General features: G+C 46.7%; 1 protein-coding gene across 4 annotated transcripts; it reads right to left on the reverse strand.

The window, feature by feature from the left end:
* LOC109713355 (protein TIME FOR COFFEE-like) lies at window positions 1,815-9,067 on the reverse strand. 4 transcript variants are annotated; one of them, XM_020237400.1, is made up of 13 exons: window positions 8,645-9,067; window positions 8,044-8,508; window positions 7,631-7,809; window positions 7,213-7,513; window positions 6,656-7,106; window positions 6,510-6,558; window positions 6,327-6,416; window positions 5,986-6,235; window positions 5,693-5,759; window positions 5,526-5,601; window positions 5,010-5,411; window positions 2,484-4,893; window positions 1,815-2,346 (listed from the first exon to the last, which is right to left on the reverse strand). In XM_020237400.1, exons 1-13 carry the CDS (start codon window positions 8,742-8,744, stop codon window positions 2,318-2,320), a joined length of 4,869 nt encoding a protein of 1,622 aa, XP_020092989.1. In that variant the 5' UTR covers window positions 8,745-9,067; the 3' UTR covers window positions 1,815-2,317. The 4 variants fall into 4 exon arrangements, with proteins under 4 accessions (XP_020092989.1, XP_020092987.1, XP_020092988.1 ...); XM_020237398.1 differs by having other exon boundaries at window positions 7,213-7,510; window positions 7,631-7,848; XM_020237399.1 differs by having other exon boundaries at window positions 6,668-7,106; window positions 7,631-7,848.

Here is an 11,736-nt window from a genome sequence, read left to right on the forward strand (position 1 = left end):
AAAAATGTAACTTTCTCTTTTTTAGATATTATTATTGTTATTTTATTATTATTATACTGTGTTGTAATAATAACGTGGACGGACACAGCGTGTATCACCAACCAACCGCAGTTTTAGGCCACTCGTTTTTTTTTTTTTTTGGTAATATATTTTATCTTTTTCTCTGCTTGTGATAATTACGAAGGCATCTTTGATGCATGCACAGGTGTGAACGGTGTTGGAAAAGCCAAAAGGAGGAGGAGGAGGAGGAGGAGGAGGAGAAGAAGGGAAAATATCTCTCTAGTGAGTAGTGGCGGGGGTGTGGGGTGTGTGGGTTGAGTGGGTGTGGCTGCGTGTGTGGGGTGGTGGTGGTCCCGCCGAGGGGGCTCCGTTTCCTTGCCCGTACGAGCGTAAAATGTTCCTGACTGTGCTGCCCCGCTGCTGCCGCACATGCCCCAAAAGCGGTCAAGGCCGAGCCGGCCCCACCGCACCGTCCGATACCGGTATTTATTATTTCTATTTTATTTCTTTTTTTTTAATTATTATATTATATTATATTATATTATATTATTTAACGGGTGGGGCTGGGGGCTGGGGTTGGGGCCCGCCATTCACGAATCAAAAGAATAAGGAAGAACAAGAGAGATAAAGAGATAAGAAGAAGCGTGCAACCTGCGCACGTCTCTCTTTCTGTAAAACGGACGGCCGAGATTCGACGACGAGCGCCGTGATGATCTCCTCCTCTGCCCCCTGGCAGGATGAGGTTTGGTTGCGCCCCGTGGGGTGGGGTGGGGTGGGGTGGGGTGGGTTGCGAACGAACGAACGAATTCGAATGAATGAACGAACGAACGAACGAACGAATGGTCCACGTGTGAGGGATCCAGAAGGGGCTCTTCTCGTGGGACCCGCTAAGCTAAAAAAGTTCGGGGACCACCCCGCGCACGTCTTCGCTCGCCACGTGGACGGTTCGCTACTCGACCGCGTCGATTTGGTTGTTTCTTTTGTTAGTAAAAGCGGCGGGCCCCGCACACCACGACGAAATACTCTTTCTTTATCGCAAGAACCAACTCATACAGAACTTAATTTCCTGAGATTAAAAAAAGAAAGAATAAAAAATAAAAAAAAAGAAAAGAAAGTCCGTCAGAAATAAAATAATATGATTATTAGAATAATATTTTGAAAATCTTTTTATTGTTTATATTAATACAAAGAAGTTACTTGATTGAAGACTTTCTCTGTGATGGCTCGCTCTCATTTGGTAGTCCTAACTAGTTCCTTTTCACCCTGCTAGCCCCAGTCACGTTACAGCAGATATGGCACGTGGATTAATGACGTGGCTCTAGCATAACTCAGCATTTTCAGATTATAAGTAGTAGTCAACTAACATGCCAATTTCGAATAAACAATGACACTTTCTTCCACTATTATCGTGACTTAATTGTTATATATGATGATTTGATTACCAGTTAATTTTGACCGCGGAAGAGTCCCCCAAAATATCAGCTTATAAAGCTAATAATATGCTAGCATACATGATATAAAAAGAATAAAAAAAAAAAAAAATTACTCGATGCATACATCTTATTTCAATCACCACACAAAATGACCGGTACATCAATAATCCGCAGAAGACCACTTGTGTGGTCCCAAAGCATTTAAAGCATTTCCCAGAAAAAGGAGAGAGAGAGAGAGATCTACCGGACCAATGAGGAGGGGCCACGGACAACTTCAAACACTTGAATAATGCAGCTAAAGCATAATGAAACACAAGAACTACAGAGGAGAAGAAGCAGAACTGCAGAAGAAGAAGAAGACGCAAAACACTAACGCAGATCTACAAAGGAAATCAAGCAAAAACACTAAAAAGGCAGATGCTTTCTCTTTTTCTTCTTACCTCTTCTTCGAGGAGGATTGCAAACAAATGAAACACCAAATCATACAGCTAGACTAGATGGGTAAATATAAAGGCAATAGTCCCTCCCCCCTTATCCTTTAAATAAATCTGGGCCAGGAACAAGAAGAAAAGAAAGAACATAAACTAGACCATCATTGTGGTATGTTAGCAATTGATCACCATGCCTACCAGAGAGACCGAGTATCTTTATACACATAAAACAGTCTTAGCTTTCTTTTTCTTTTTTTTTTCTCCTTCCCACAAAATCAAAACAGAGATGGGATCAATTGAAGTCACCCCATTCCAAGCCGGTGCAAATACAAGCAGCAAGCCAGGTCCGTGCTAAGAGGATGTCAGCAATATCATCAGCATCATCTTCGCCACCGATCGTTCTCTCTACCATCTTCTCTCTTTCTCAGGCTGCCGCCGGGGATCGCAAACTGTTCATTTTGTGCGGCACTCCAACGGTTTCTCTACAAAATAGAAACATTTGTTTGTTTGTTTGTTTGTTTGTTTTTTCTCCCCCTTTATTTGTTTCTTCCCTCTTTTTTCTCCTCCTTTAGATGGTAATGCTGCAACCTAAGGAGAAGGGAAGGGTTCATTTACTTACCAGCAGCAGGCTTCTGGTCAGTGGTCGCAGGTTTGATGGAGACAGGTTGCATGGACATACAAGGGAAGGTGGCAGACATGATGGCATGTGGATTGCCCGGAGCATGCAGCAAACCGGGCTGTGGCATTCCTCCCTTGACGCCGTTGGCAGCTGCTGTAGACTTCGCAGGGTCAGCTGCAGTCACAGCACCCGTCAAAGCTTGGGAAGACGGGGAAAGGGCAAGAAGCCCCATGGAACCCGGTCTCAACATCTGCTGCTGTGTCTGTGCTGCCTGTTCTGCCGGCCGTTTTTGATAATACGCGGCGGCTGCGGCATTGGATTGTTGCATGTACCCAGGGGAAAAGTAGAGCTGCTGCCTCTGCAACTGCTGCTGCTGCTGCTGCTGTTGTGATTTGGTGTTTGCAGTCGGCGCAGATGAAAGCTGCGGCTGGCCAAGAATAGATGGTAGGCTCCGATTGTTTGCCGAGGATGACTTCTGAGTCGAATTTGATGGCGAGCTCTTGACAGATGATTGCTGTGGGAGCGGCGACGTTACAGTCGACTGGCCCGGCTTCGCACTGGTAGAAACCCCTAAGCTCTCACCGCTGCCCTTCGACGTAGAATTTTGGGGAGAGCCAACAACAGCGGTAGATGCAGCAGCTGCAGATGGAGGAGGATTGCTAGCTGCCCTGGACGGTGCACCCTTCATCGAGTTCACACCAAAAGATATCTGTGTTTGCTGAGAAGGGGAGGCTCTCATTTGCTGCTGAGGAAGATTACTATTCTTTGAGATTGGAGTAGAGACAGGAACAGAAAAAGGCATAGCTGCTCGGGCTGATCCTGGAGGGAAGCCGGGCAGGGCAGCTTGAGTTTGAGGAAACTTGCCCCCAGGAGAGCCTGCCGGGAGACGCTCAGTATAGGCGCCAGGACTGCTGCTCAAAGTGGAGGGCTTCATTCGGGATGAAACAAGCTGTTGCTGCATCTGCATGTGTTGCTGCTGCTGCAGCTGCTGCAGTTGTAGCTGCTGCTGCTGCTGCTGCTTTTGGTTCTGCATCAGCTGAGGCTGCTGCGAGTTGGGAATGTTTATAGCGGCACCAACTGCTGCAGTAGAAGATGCCGGTGTACTTGTCGAATGATGCATCTGACCAGGAATCAGGCTCAGGGTCTTGGAAGAGTTGTCTAATACAGTATCTAGACGAATGGAAGGAACTTGCGAAGCGGCATCAGGTTTGGAGAAGGTGAAGGAATGCTGCAATCCATTGCCCGGCGCTTTGACGGAGGCCACCATTTTCCGATCATCTTTTCGCGAATTGTCAGAGTTCGCAGGATGGCCCTTCCTATCTTCTGATACGGGGTGCTGGGTCTTCTTTTGCTGAGCTGCCTCAGCAGAGGCGGCCGCCAAGGTTGCGGTTAGCTGACTGTTGATTGCATGCCTAGCGGCTTCGGGAAGGCTCTGAAAAAGAGCATGGTTCTGCACAACGGAAGAGAAATCAAGGCCAGGAGCGGCGGCAACACCATTCAGTGAAGCAAAGGGCATGGTCATGGTCATGGCTTGGGATGTCATGAGATCCACTTTCATGGTCGGGTGTGGCGGCTGCTGCTGTTGGACAGTCTGCTTCTCATTGTGACCGGCACTGGCCCCACCGCCGCCACGCCCCAATGCAGCTGAGGCAGCAGCGGCAGACATCAGAGGATGAGTAGGCGGCATGGGTAAGTTGTAACCATACAAGTTCTTTTGACCCTGCCGAGCCCTGCTATCTGCGGCGGATGGGTTATCCTCGATGCCCTTCTCACTCTCCTGCTTCCGAGGCTGCTGAAGGAGCTGCTGCTGATGCCGCTGGCTGTTTGCCAGAAAGTCATGGGAGGTCGCAGCAGCACCATTAACAACAGCTGCAGGAGCGTGCTGTGATGACTGCCGTTGGTGCTTCTGGGAGGAAGATGAAACGCTCGATGCGCTTGTGTTCTGATGGCCTTGTTGAACATGCTGAGGTTGCTGAGGACCCTGCGCTTGCTGCTGCTTCGGCTGCTGCTGCTGAGACTGGAGTTGCGAGGGATGCAACATTTGGGAAGGATAGAAAGACCCATTGAAGAAAGGCATTGCTTGAGGCGGACTTGCTCCGATGTATGACGGAGGTCCGGCAACATGCGGCGGTATAGGAAAAGGATATCCGTTGTTCTGTAGTATAGCCATATACTGATGAGCTTCATTAGCGCGAAGACCGGCAAAACTCAAATTTACAGGAGGAGCTGATCCACCAGCCTTGGAACTCGCCACTGATGCGGCGGAGGCTCCAGAGGCTGGCGGTCCGCTAGTAACTCCAGCAACCGATGTTGTAGCTCCCGCTCGGCTCGCCGCAGAAGCGGCGGCCGCAGCAGCAACCACTGCCTGCTGCTGCTGATTGAGAGGAGGAAGAATGAAAGCAGGGCCATGCTGAAGAGAAGAAAAATTGGTTGGGGGGAGGGGAGGAAGGAAAACCATTCAGCATTTCCTGTTCGAACTAACTAACAAATTATGATATTGGACGAAAACAGAGACTAAAGGCTTACAAGAATATTTGGTGCTGATGTGCCCTGAGGTGCTTGCTGAAGGACTGGCTCCTTCCTCTGGGCAGGATCGCCGATCGCATTATTACCGGCCAAGATCTTCTCATTAGAAGGATTTCCTGAGATGGCGGTGACCATGGGAATCTCTCTACTACCTTGAAGAGACCCCATATTCCTCCCTGAAAACATCCCCTGCATTTGGCTTCCAAACAGAGCAGCAGCGCCTGCGGGCGGCACCAAACTGAGATTGTAAGGCTTAGCCCCGTAAGGGGCGGCGGTGCCAGCTGCAGCAGGCCAGAATGGACCCATCTTCGCAAGTTGTTGCTGACAGTGTATGCTCTTGGCGATGTAGCAATGCGTCGCACATCGCTTTGGGCGCGGTTCAGGTGAGATCAATACAGGCGGCTGAAAGTGTACCCCAAAAAAGAACAAAAAACAAACATCAGGGTAGAAACAGAGAGAGTCAGAGAGAGAACGAGATAGAGGAAGAGAGAGAGAGAGGGGAGAGAGGGAGAGAACCTGCAACATATTGGAGGATCGTGAGTTTGCATCCATCGGAACAACCGCAGGGAGAGATGGGACTTGACCGACATACCTGTTGACGGAGATAATGGTAAGCCCTCAAAAGTATCATCGAAAGAATGACGTAAAAACGGAATTGAGAAAAATGGAACCGAATGACTCACCCGAAAGAAGGAAAGTTTCCGGGCCATCCTGCGACCGTCATTGGGACAGGCAAAGACCCGGGGAGAGCTGGAAAGCAACAAAACCAGGGTAGAAGCCCCCAAGTCAATAAGATAGATACAGATGACAACAACAGCAGAAATTAGAGCTGAACAATATAAATATATAAATAAATATATATATATATATATATATATATAAAGAAAGTATTTATAAAAGTCAATAAAAAAAACAAACAAACAAACAAACACAAGTAAAAAAAAATGTGACTGATCGGAACATAAAATTATTTTACCGGCTTTATCTCGTTTAGGCTCTGCTTCAGAGGGTCTCGTTTGAAGCTTATCATATTGCATTTTACTGCAGCTCGGGCCGTCTCTGTCGGGCTGCTCCAAGTCAAGTTGCAGGTCAAGGTTTCTCTCCTTGACAATCTGCTTCTTTGGGTTGAATTCATCGCTCGGGAGCTCTTCAACCTTCTTCCTTTGTAACGAAACTTCATCTTTCCGAGCCTTATCTTCCTTCTTCTCGGTGCTTAACTTCGATACCTAATTAAAAAAATCAAAAATATTAAATTAAGCCAAATATAGCATATTTCCCACTTTTCCAAGAAGGAAAACTCTTGAACAAGATATGCACCATGTCAATTTCTGTAGCTGATGCCGCGTGCCCTGTATCGAAATTACAGGAGCCATCCCTCTCTGGAGAAAATTTCCCCGGAGGAGGTGCCTGCGAAAAAGGAAAAAGCAAAAATTTATAAAAATCCGATTTACAGGAGAACACCGCTCACAAATTTCTTCGATATTGCAAAAAAGCACAAACCATGAGATCGATAGTGAACTTCTCCCGGATGCCGTCAGAAGCCGGAGTACTGGAAAAGCCAACAAAATAATATGAGAAAAGCAATCATCCCTTTAAAAGCACAAACCCAAAAAAAAAAAAAAAAAAAAAAAAAAAAAGAGAAGGACCTCAAATCTGACATTTTTGTCGAAGTTGTCTTGCTGCGGTTGGTGTCGAGATCGGCCAAATCATTGCATGGAGCTTCCTTTGCAGGCGCAACAGCTTCTTTAGGTTTCTCCGGCGGATCTTGCTTGTCGGGCTCTCCGCCCGACAGCTTCAGTTCAGGAACGAGGAGGGCTTTCTCCTTCACATCCGAATCTTGCTTCTCTACTACTGTGGCGGCCGCAACCTCAGAAGCTGCGGCCCCCGAGACCGAGGCGCCGCCGTTCTCGTGGGCAAAAGATTCGCCCTTCTTCTCCGACTTGGGCAAGGCGGCTTCCGACTTCACCTGATGCTCTGCTTCCATCTTGACTGCAGACGAAGCAGCTGTGCTCGACGCAGCAGCAACTGAGACCGGCGTTGTCGTCACGGTGCTCTCATCTTCACACTTGAGGAACCTCGGTCGTTTCCTCTTCACAGCTGAAAGAGACGGCAATTACTCCGGCAATCAAATCAAATGCCGATCCGAAGATTTTAAGCGGAAAGTAAAAATAAAAATAATAATCTAGAGACGACCGCCTCTCACCAACAGCGGCGGCGGCGGGTAAAGAGGATGGATTCGAGCTAGATTCCGAGGGGCCAAGAACAGATTGCTGCGCGGACGGCGGATGAGGGGAGGCCGTATTCGGCGGGGAGGCTGCCGATCTAGATTCGTTGGCGAAGCCGGCGTTCGCGTCTCTGGAATCAACCGCGTCGCTCTCCTGCTTCAGAGGGCCCTGGAACTGCCGGGTCATGCCGAACAAGACCTCGGCGACCTCGATCTCCTCTTGTATGAAAGCCTGCTTGGCGATCTTCGGGGGCCGTTGCTTCGATCCGATCACGGGCTTCTAAAAACAAAAAAAAACAAAAAAACAAAAAAAAAAACGAGAAAAGGAGAAGGAAAAGGATCAGCAGAGGGGGTTGAGAAAAGATTAGGATCGCGTCATTTCCAGAACGAATCTGACCATCTTCTTGCGAACCGAGGCGTTGGAGGAAGACGGCGAGATCTGGGAGGTGGAAGCCGGGCTCATCCGCGACGGAGACGGCGAAGCTTGCCGCTGGATCTGCGACGGATCTACTACTCCGCCGCCGCCGCCACCGTTTCCGACGCCGCCGGCGCCGGCGCCGGCGCCGCCTCCACTACCTGAAACCAACCACTCATGTGATGACCTTTTCGTGGACGCTGCAACCACCAACAAAAAAGAAGAAAATAAAAACAGACTCAAATTTCATTTCTCTCAGGAAAAAAAGAAAGAAAGAAAGAAAGAAAAAGAAAAAAAAAAAAAAAAAAAAACTAAAAAGCAATCTAAAATCTCAAAACGGAAAAATTAGTGAAAAAAATAAAAAAGTTCCTATTTTCGAGGAGATCTTCTTATACCTGACCGGGCTTTTCTTGGCACTTGGACTCCGATCATCTCGTCGGTCTTCCACACAGCCGGAGACTTCGCCGGAAAGCTCTTCCGCTGCAGCAGAAGCAGCTGCTGCTGCTGCTGCTGCTGCTGCAGATGGTGGTAGTTATTGTTTTGCTGTTGATGGTGGTGGTAGTGTGCAGCCGACGACGGCGCCATCGAAGGGGGATTATTCGGCGGCAGAGGCGGCGGCGGAAGGAGGCGGACGGCGGTGGTGGCGGAGACGGTGTCCTCCTCGTCGTCTTCTTCGTCTACGCTGTCGTCGGAGGTGTCGTCCCCTTCGTCCCTGTTGCTGTCGTGGAGCATCATCCGCTCCCCTCTCCTCCGCTTGCTCCGCCCCGATCTCTCCCTCTCCCGATCCCGATCTCGCTCTTTCCTCGCCGCCCGCTCCCGCAGCCTCGTCGTCTCCGCCATCTCCATCCCTCCATCCGCCTCTGTCCCTCCACAAAAAAGATATATAATATAAACCAATCAAATTCAAATCCACATCCACAACCGAAACAGAAACAAAAACAATAATAATAATAATAATAATAATAATTTATTTTTACAGATCTAGGTGTTCAAGACCTGGCGAGTCTCTTAAGCCGCCGGTCCTCTGCCGCCTTCTCGACAGCCCGCCGTTCAGAGCCGCCATGCTTCCTCTTCTCGCTTCTCGGCTCCTCTCCATCCTCCTCCGATCTCTCTCATCCAATCAGATCTATTCTATCCTTACCTTCTCCTTCTTCTTCTTCTTCTTCTTCTTCCCGAAAAAAAAAAATTCTACTTTTCACAACACGGCGAATTATCCGATCAGATCTTCGCCGATTTCGCCGGATTTGAACCTCTCCGGTCGACCCGATGCCCCAATCTTCTTCTACTTCTTCTTCTTCTTCTTCTTCTTCAACCAGAGAGCCAACACAAGAGATGTTATCTTCTTTTCTTCTTTTCTTTTTTTTCTCTCCCCTCCCTCTTGAGAGACCCCTACTCTTCTCCCCCTTTCCTCCCTACTCTTCTCTCTCTCTCTCTCTCTCTATCTCTATCTCTCTCTTGGTTTGGTCTCTTCTCTTTTTGCTGCCCCCTACCCTCATCCCCTTTGGCTTTTGTCCACTCCACAACCACACCACCCCCCTCCCCCCACATGCCATTCAACGGACCAGATCGCTCCCCCCACGTGCCCCCCAAATCCCCCGCGTCCGCTCCCCTATCCCATCCAACGGCCCCCGTTCCTCCTTGCCACCGTGGCGCGATCGCCATCCGCCCGATCCGTTAGGTCTACGGATGGGAAAGCGCCTAATATAATCCCACAAAAACGCCCCGTGTGTTAAACATTTGCTCACTTCCTCCCGAAGCATCCTCTAATCACTCCCCCAGCTCCTCTTAAACCGCACCTTCTTTGCGAACGCCACGTGTCCGTCGTCGTAACACCGAGAGACCGGCTATAGCCAGTTAAAGCTATAATAATATATATAATATAAATATATATATATTCCCTCTCCTCTTCCACTGCTTTACCCTGGACCCACCACAAAAGCGACGAGAGAGTCGAGTAACGGTCCAGATCGCGTGATGCCTCCAGAAACCGCCATTTGCCGTCCGATCCCCTAGCTGACGTGGCGACAGCTTCCTTCGGCGAACAAACCGCCGAGGCCAGAGCCTCCCGAGTCTAGCTGTCCACATCCGAACCGGAGGATCGATCAATCTCGACCGTCCGTCGTTTTCGAATCAACGGTTCTTATAGATTGAGATGGGGCGCAGTTAGCGGTGGTGTCGCATGCGGCCACCGTGAAGGCGGTTACGTGGCGACAGCAATCGAGCGGACGGTGGATGCCTCGCGTCCGCATGCGCCCGCCACCGTAGATTAGCTCCTCCCAATAGGTTCTCAGTCCAAGGGCAAATTTCACGTAATTCCCGATGCACCCGGGGCCCCGCAGATAATCTGTTGCGTGAACCTGGTGCATCCTCCCAACAATACGCCGTATTTTTTTAAAAAAAAATGCCTGCTAAAATAAAATATATTGAGACATCAATTTTTCTTAAAAAAAATATAATAATAATAATAGTATAATAAAAGACGGAAATTTCCCGATCCATAATGTCCAAATTTTAATTTTTGTTAATATATTGGTGTTTTGGATTTTAGGGAACCTATTTTTCAATAACTTATACACCAGGTGCGGGAAATAATGTGTGGAGCCCACTTCGTGCCCTTTCACAGTTTTTTATTACGTCCGCCACGTGGATGCGAACATCGTCATCGTGGCAACGAAAATATTAATTTAAAAAAAATTCTGAGATGGATACTTAAATAGCGTGGAGAATTAGTTACCGCACTAGGAATGACGTATTTGCATTTTGCAGTCGAGCACTGGTTAAAGTGCACGATAACCCCCGTAACTATCAATTGTTCTAAAATAGGGCCTTCAACTTTAAACTTCTTTTGTTAATAATTTTTAAGCTTTTATTTTTCAATCCAAGTTATTCTACATAGTTAATTAGAATTTTACTGAATTTAAAAGTTTAACTATCTATTATTAGAGGTTAATTAATTATTTTTTTTTACTGTAATTTAACTAACACCATAAACTTAATAAACTGTTAGCAAATTTGTAAATTTTGTAATTTATTTGACAAATTTTTTAATCTTACAAAAAAAATAGAAAAAAATTTTAATTTGTAAGATACTGATGTATTTATATATTTCAGTTAAAGTGTATGATATATGTCCTAATTTATGTAAGAAGATGGCCGAATTTGCTAATTATGTGAATTAATTAGTAAAAAATACTCACCTATTAGATGGATGAAATATAAAATTTATATAATACTTTTAAAATGTGCAAATAAATATTGCTTAAATTTTTTTTTTAATGTATAAGTGTGATATAATAATATGTGTATGGAGACAGCCCCCGTTTCAGGCAACTTGGAAATGGCCTCTCAACTTTAACTTTTCGAGATTTTATTAATTTTATATAGTTTAATAATTATATATATAAAAGTTTAGCCGCATAATAAATAATAAATAATAAATAAAAATTAAAATTAAAGGGAGGGAATCATTTCAAAATTATCAATAGTTGAGGGGCCCTCCGTATACGTTTTTATATTTTCCTCCACCTCAGATATTTTTTATTTGTTATATTTACTGGGATAATTTCGGACAATCTCAGCCGTCGATTCCTCGCGACAGCTGGGACTTCCACCATGGACCGAGGAGATGACTCGCAACCGCCTACCATTTACGACCATCGGTGGGGCTCGATCAAGGACCGCGAGGATGCGACACGTGGCCAGCCTATCGACCGTCGATCGCGGTAAAACGTGGCAATAATAAAAGCGATCCCATTGGTCATCTCGGATCTCGCTAGTCCCTCCAAATATCTTTTCCGCAGAGGCATATAATACACATCACCACTGGATCCCCCCATGCCCCTGCCATTAATATAATCCAAAACAAAATAATATTAAATTAAAAAAAGAGTAAAAATAATAATTTTTTTTTAAAAAAAAAAAAGAAAAGAAAAAACTTTCTCTATCTAAATCACATCATCGGTGGTGGGACCCACTTTTTTGCCCTTTTTTCTTTTTTTTTTGTAAAATCCCGCCGATCTCGTCCGTTGTCCTGCTCTCCCGCTCCAACTGTATCGAGAGCTGCCGCTCAGCGCCACGTGTACCGCATA

Source organism: Ananas comosus, linkage group 7, assembly GCF_001540865.1.
Source record: "Ananas comosus cultivar F153 linkage group 7, ASM154086v1, whole genome shotgun sequence".
NCBI lineage: Eukaryota > Viridiplantae > Streptophyta > Magnoliopsida > Poales > Bromeliaceae > Ananas > Ananas comosus.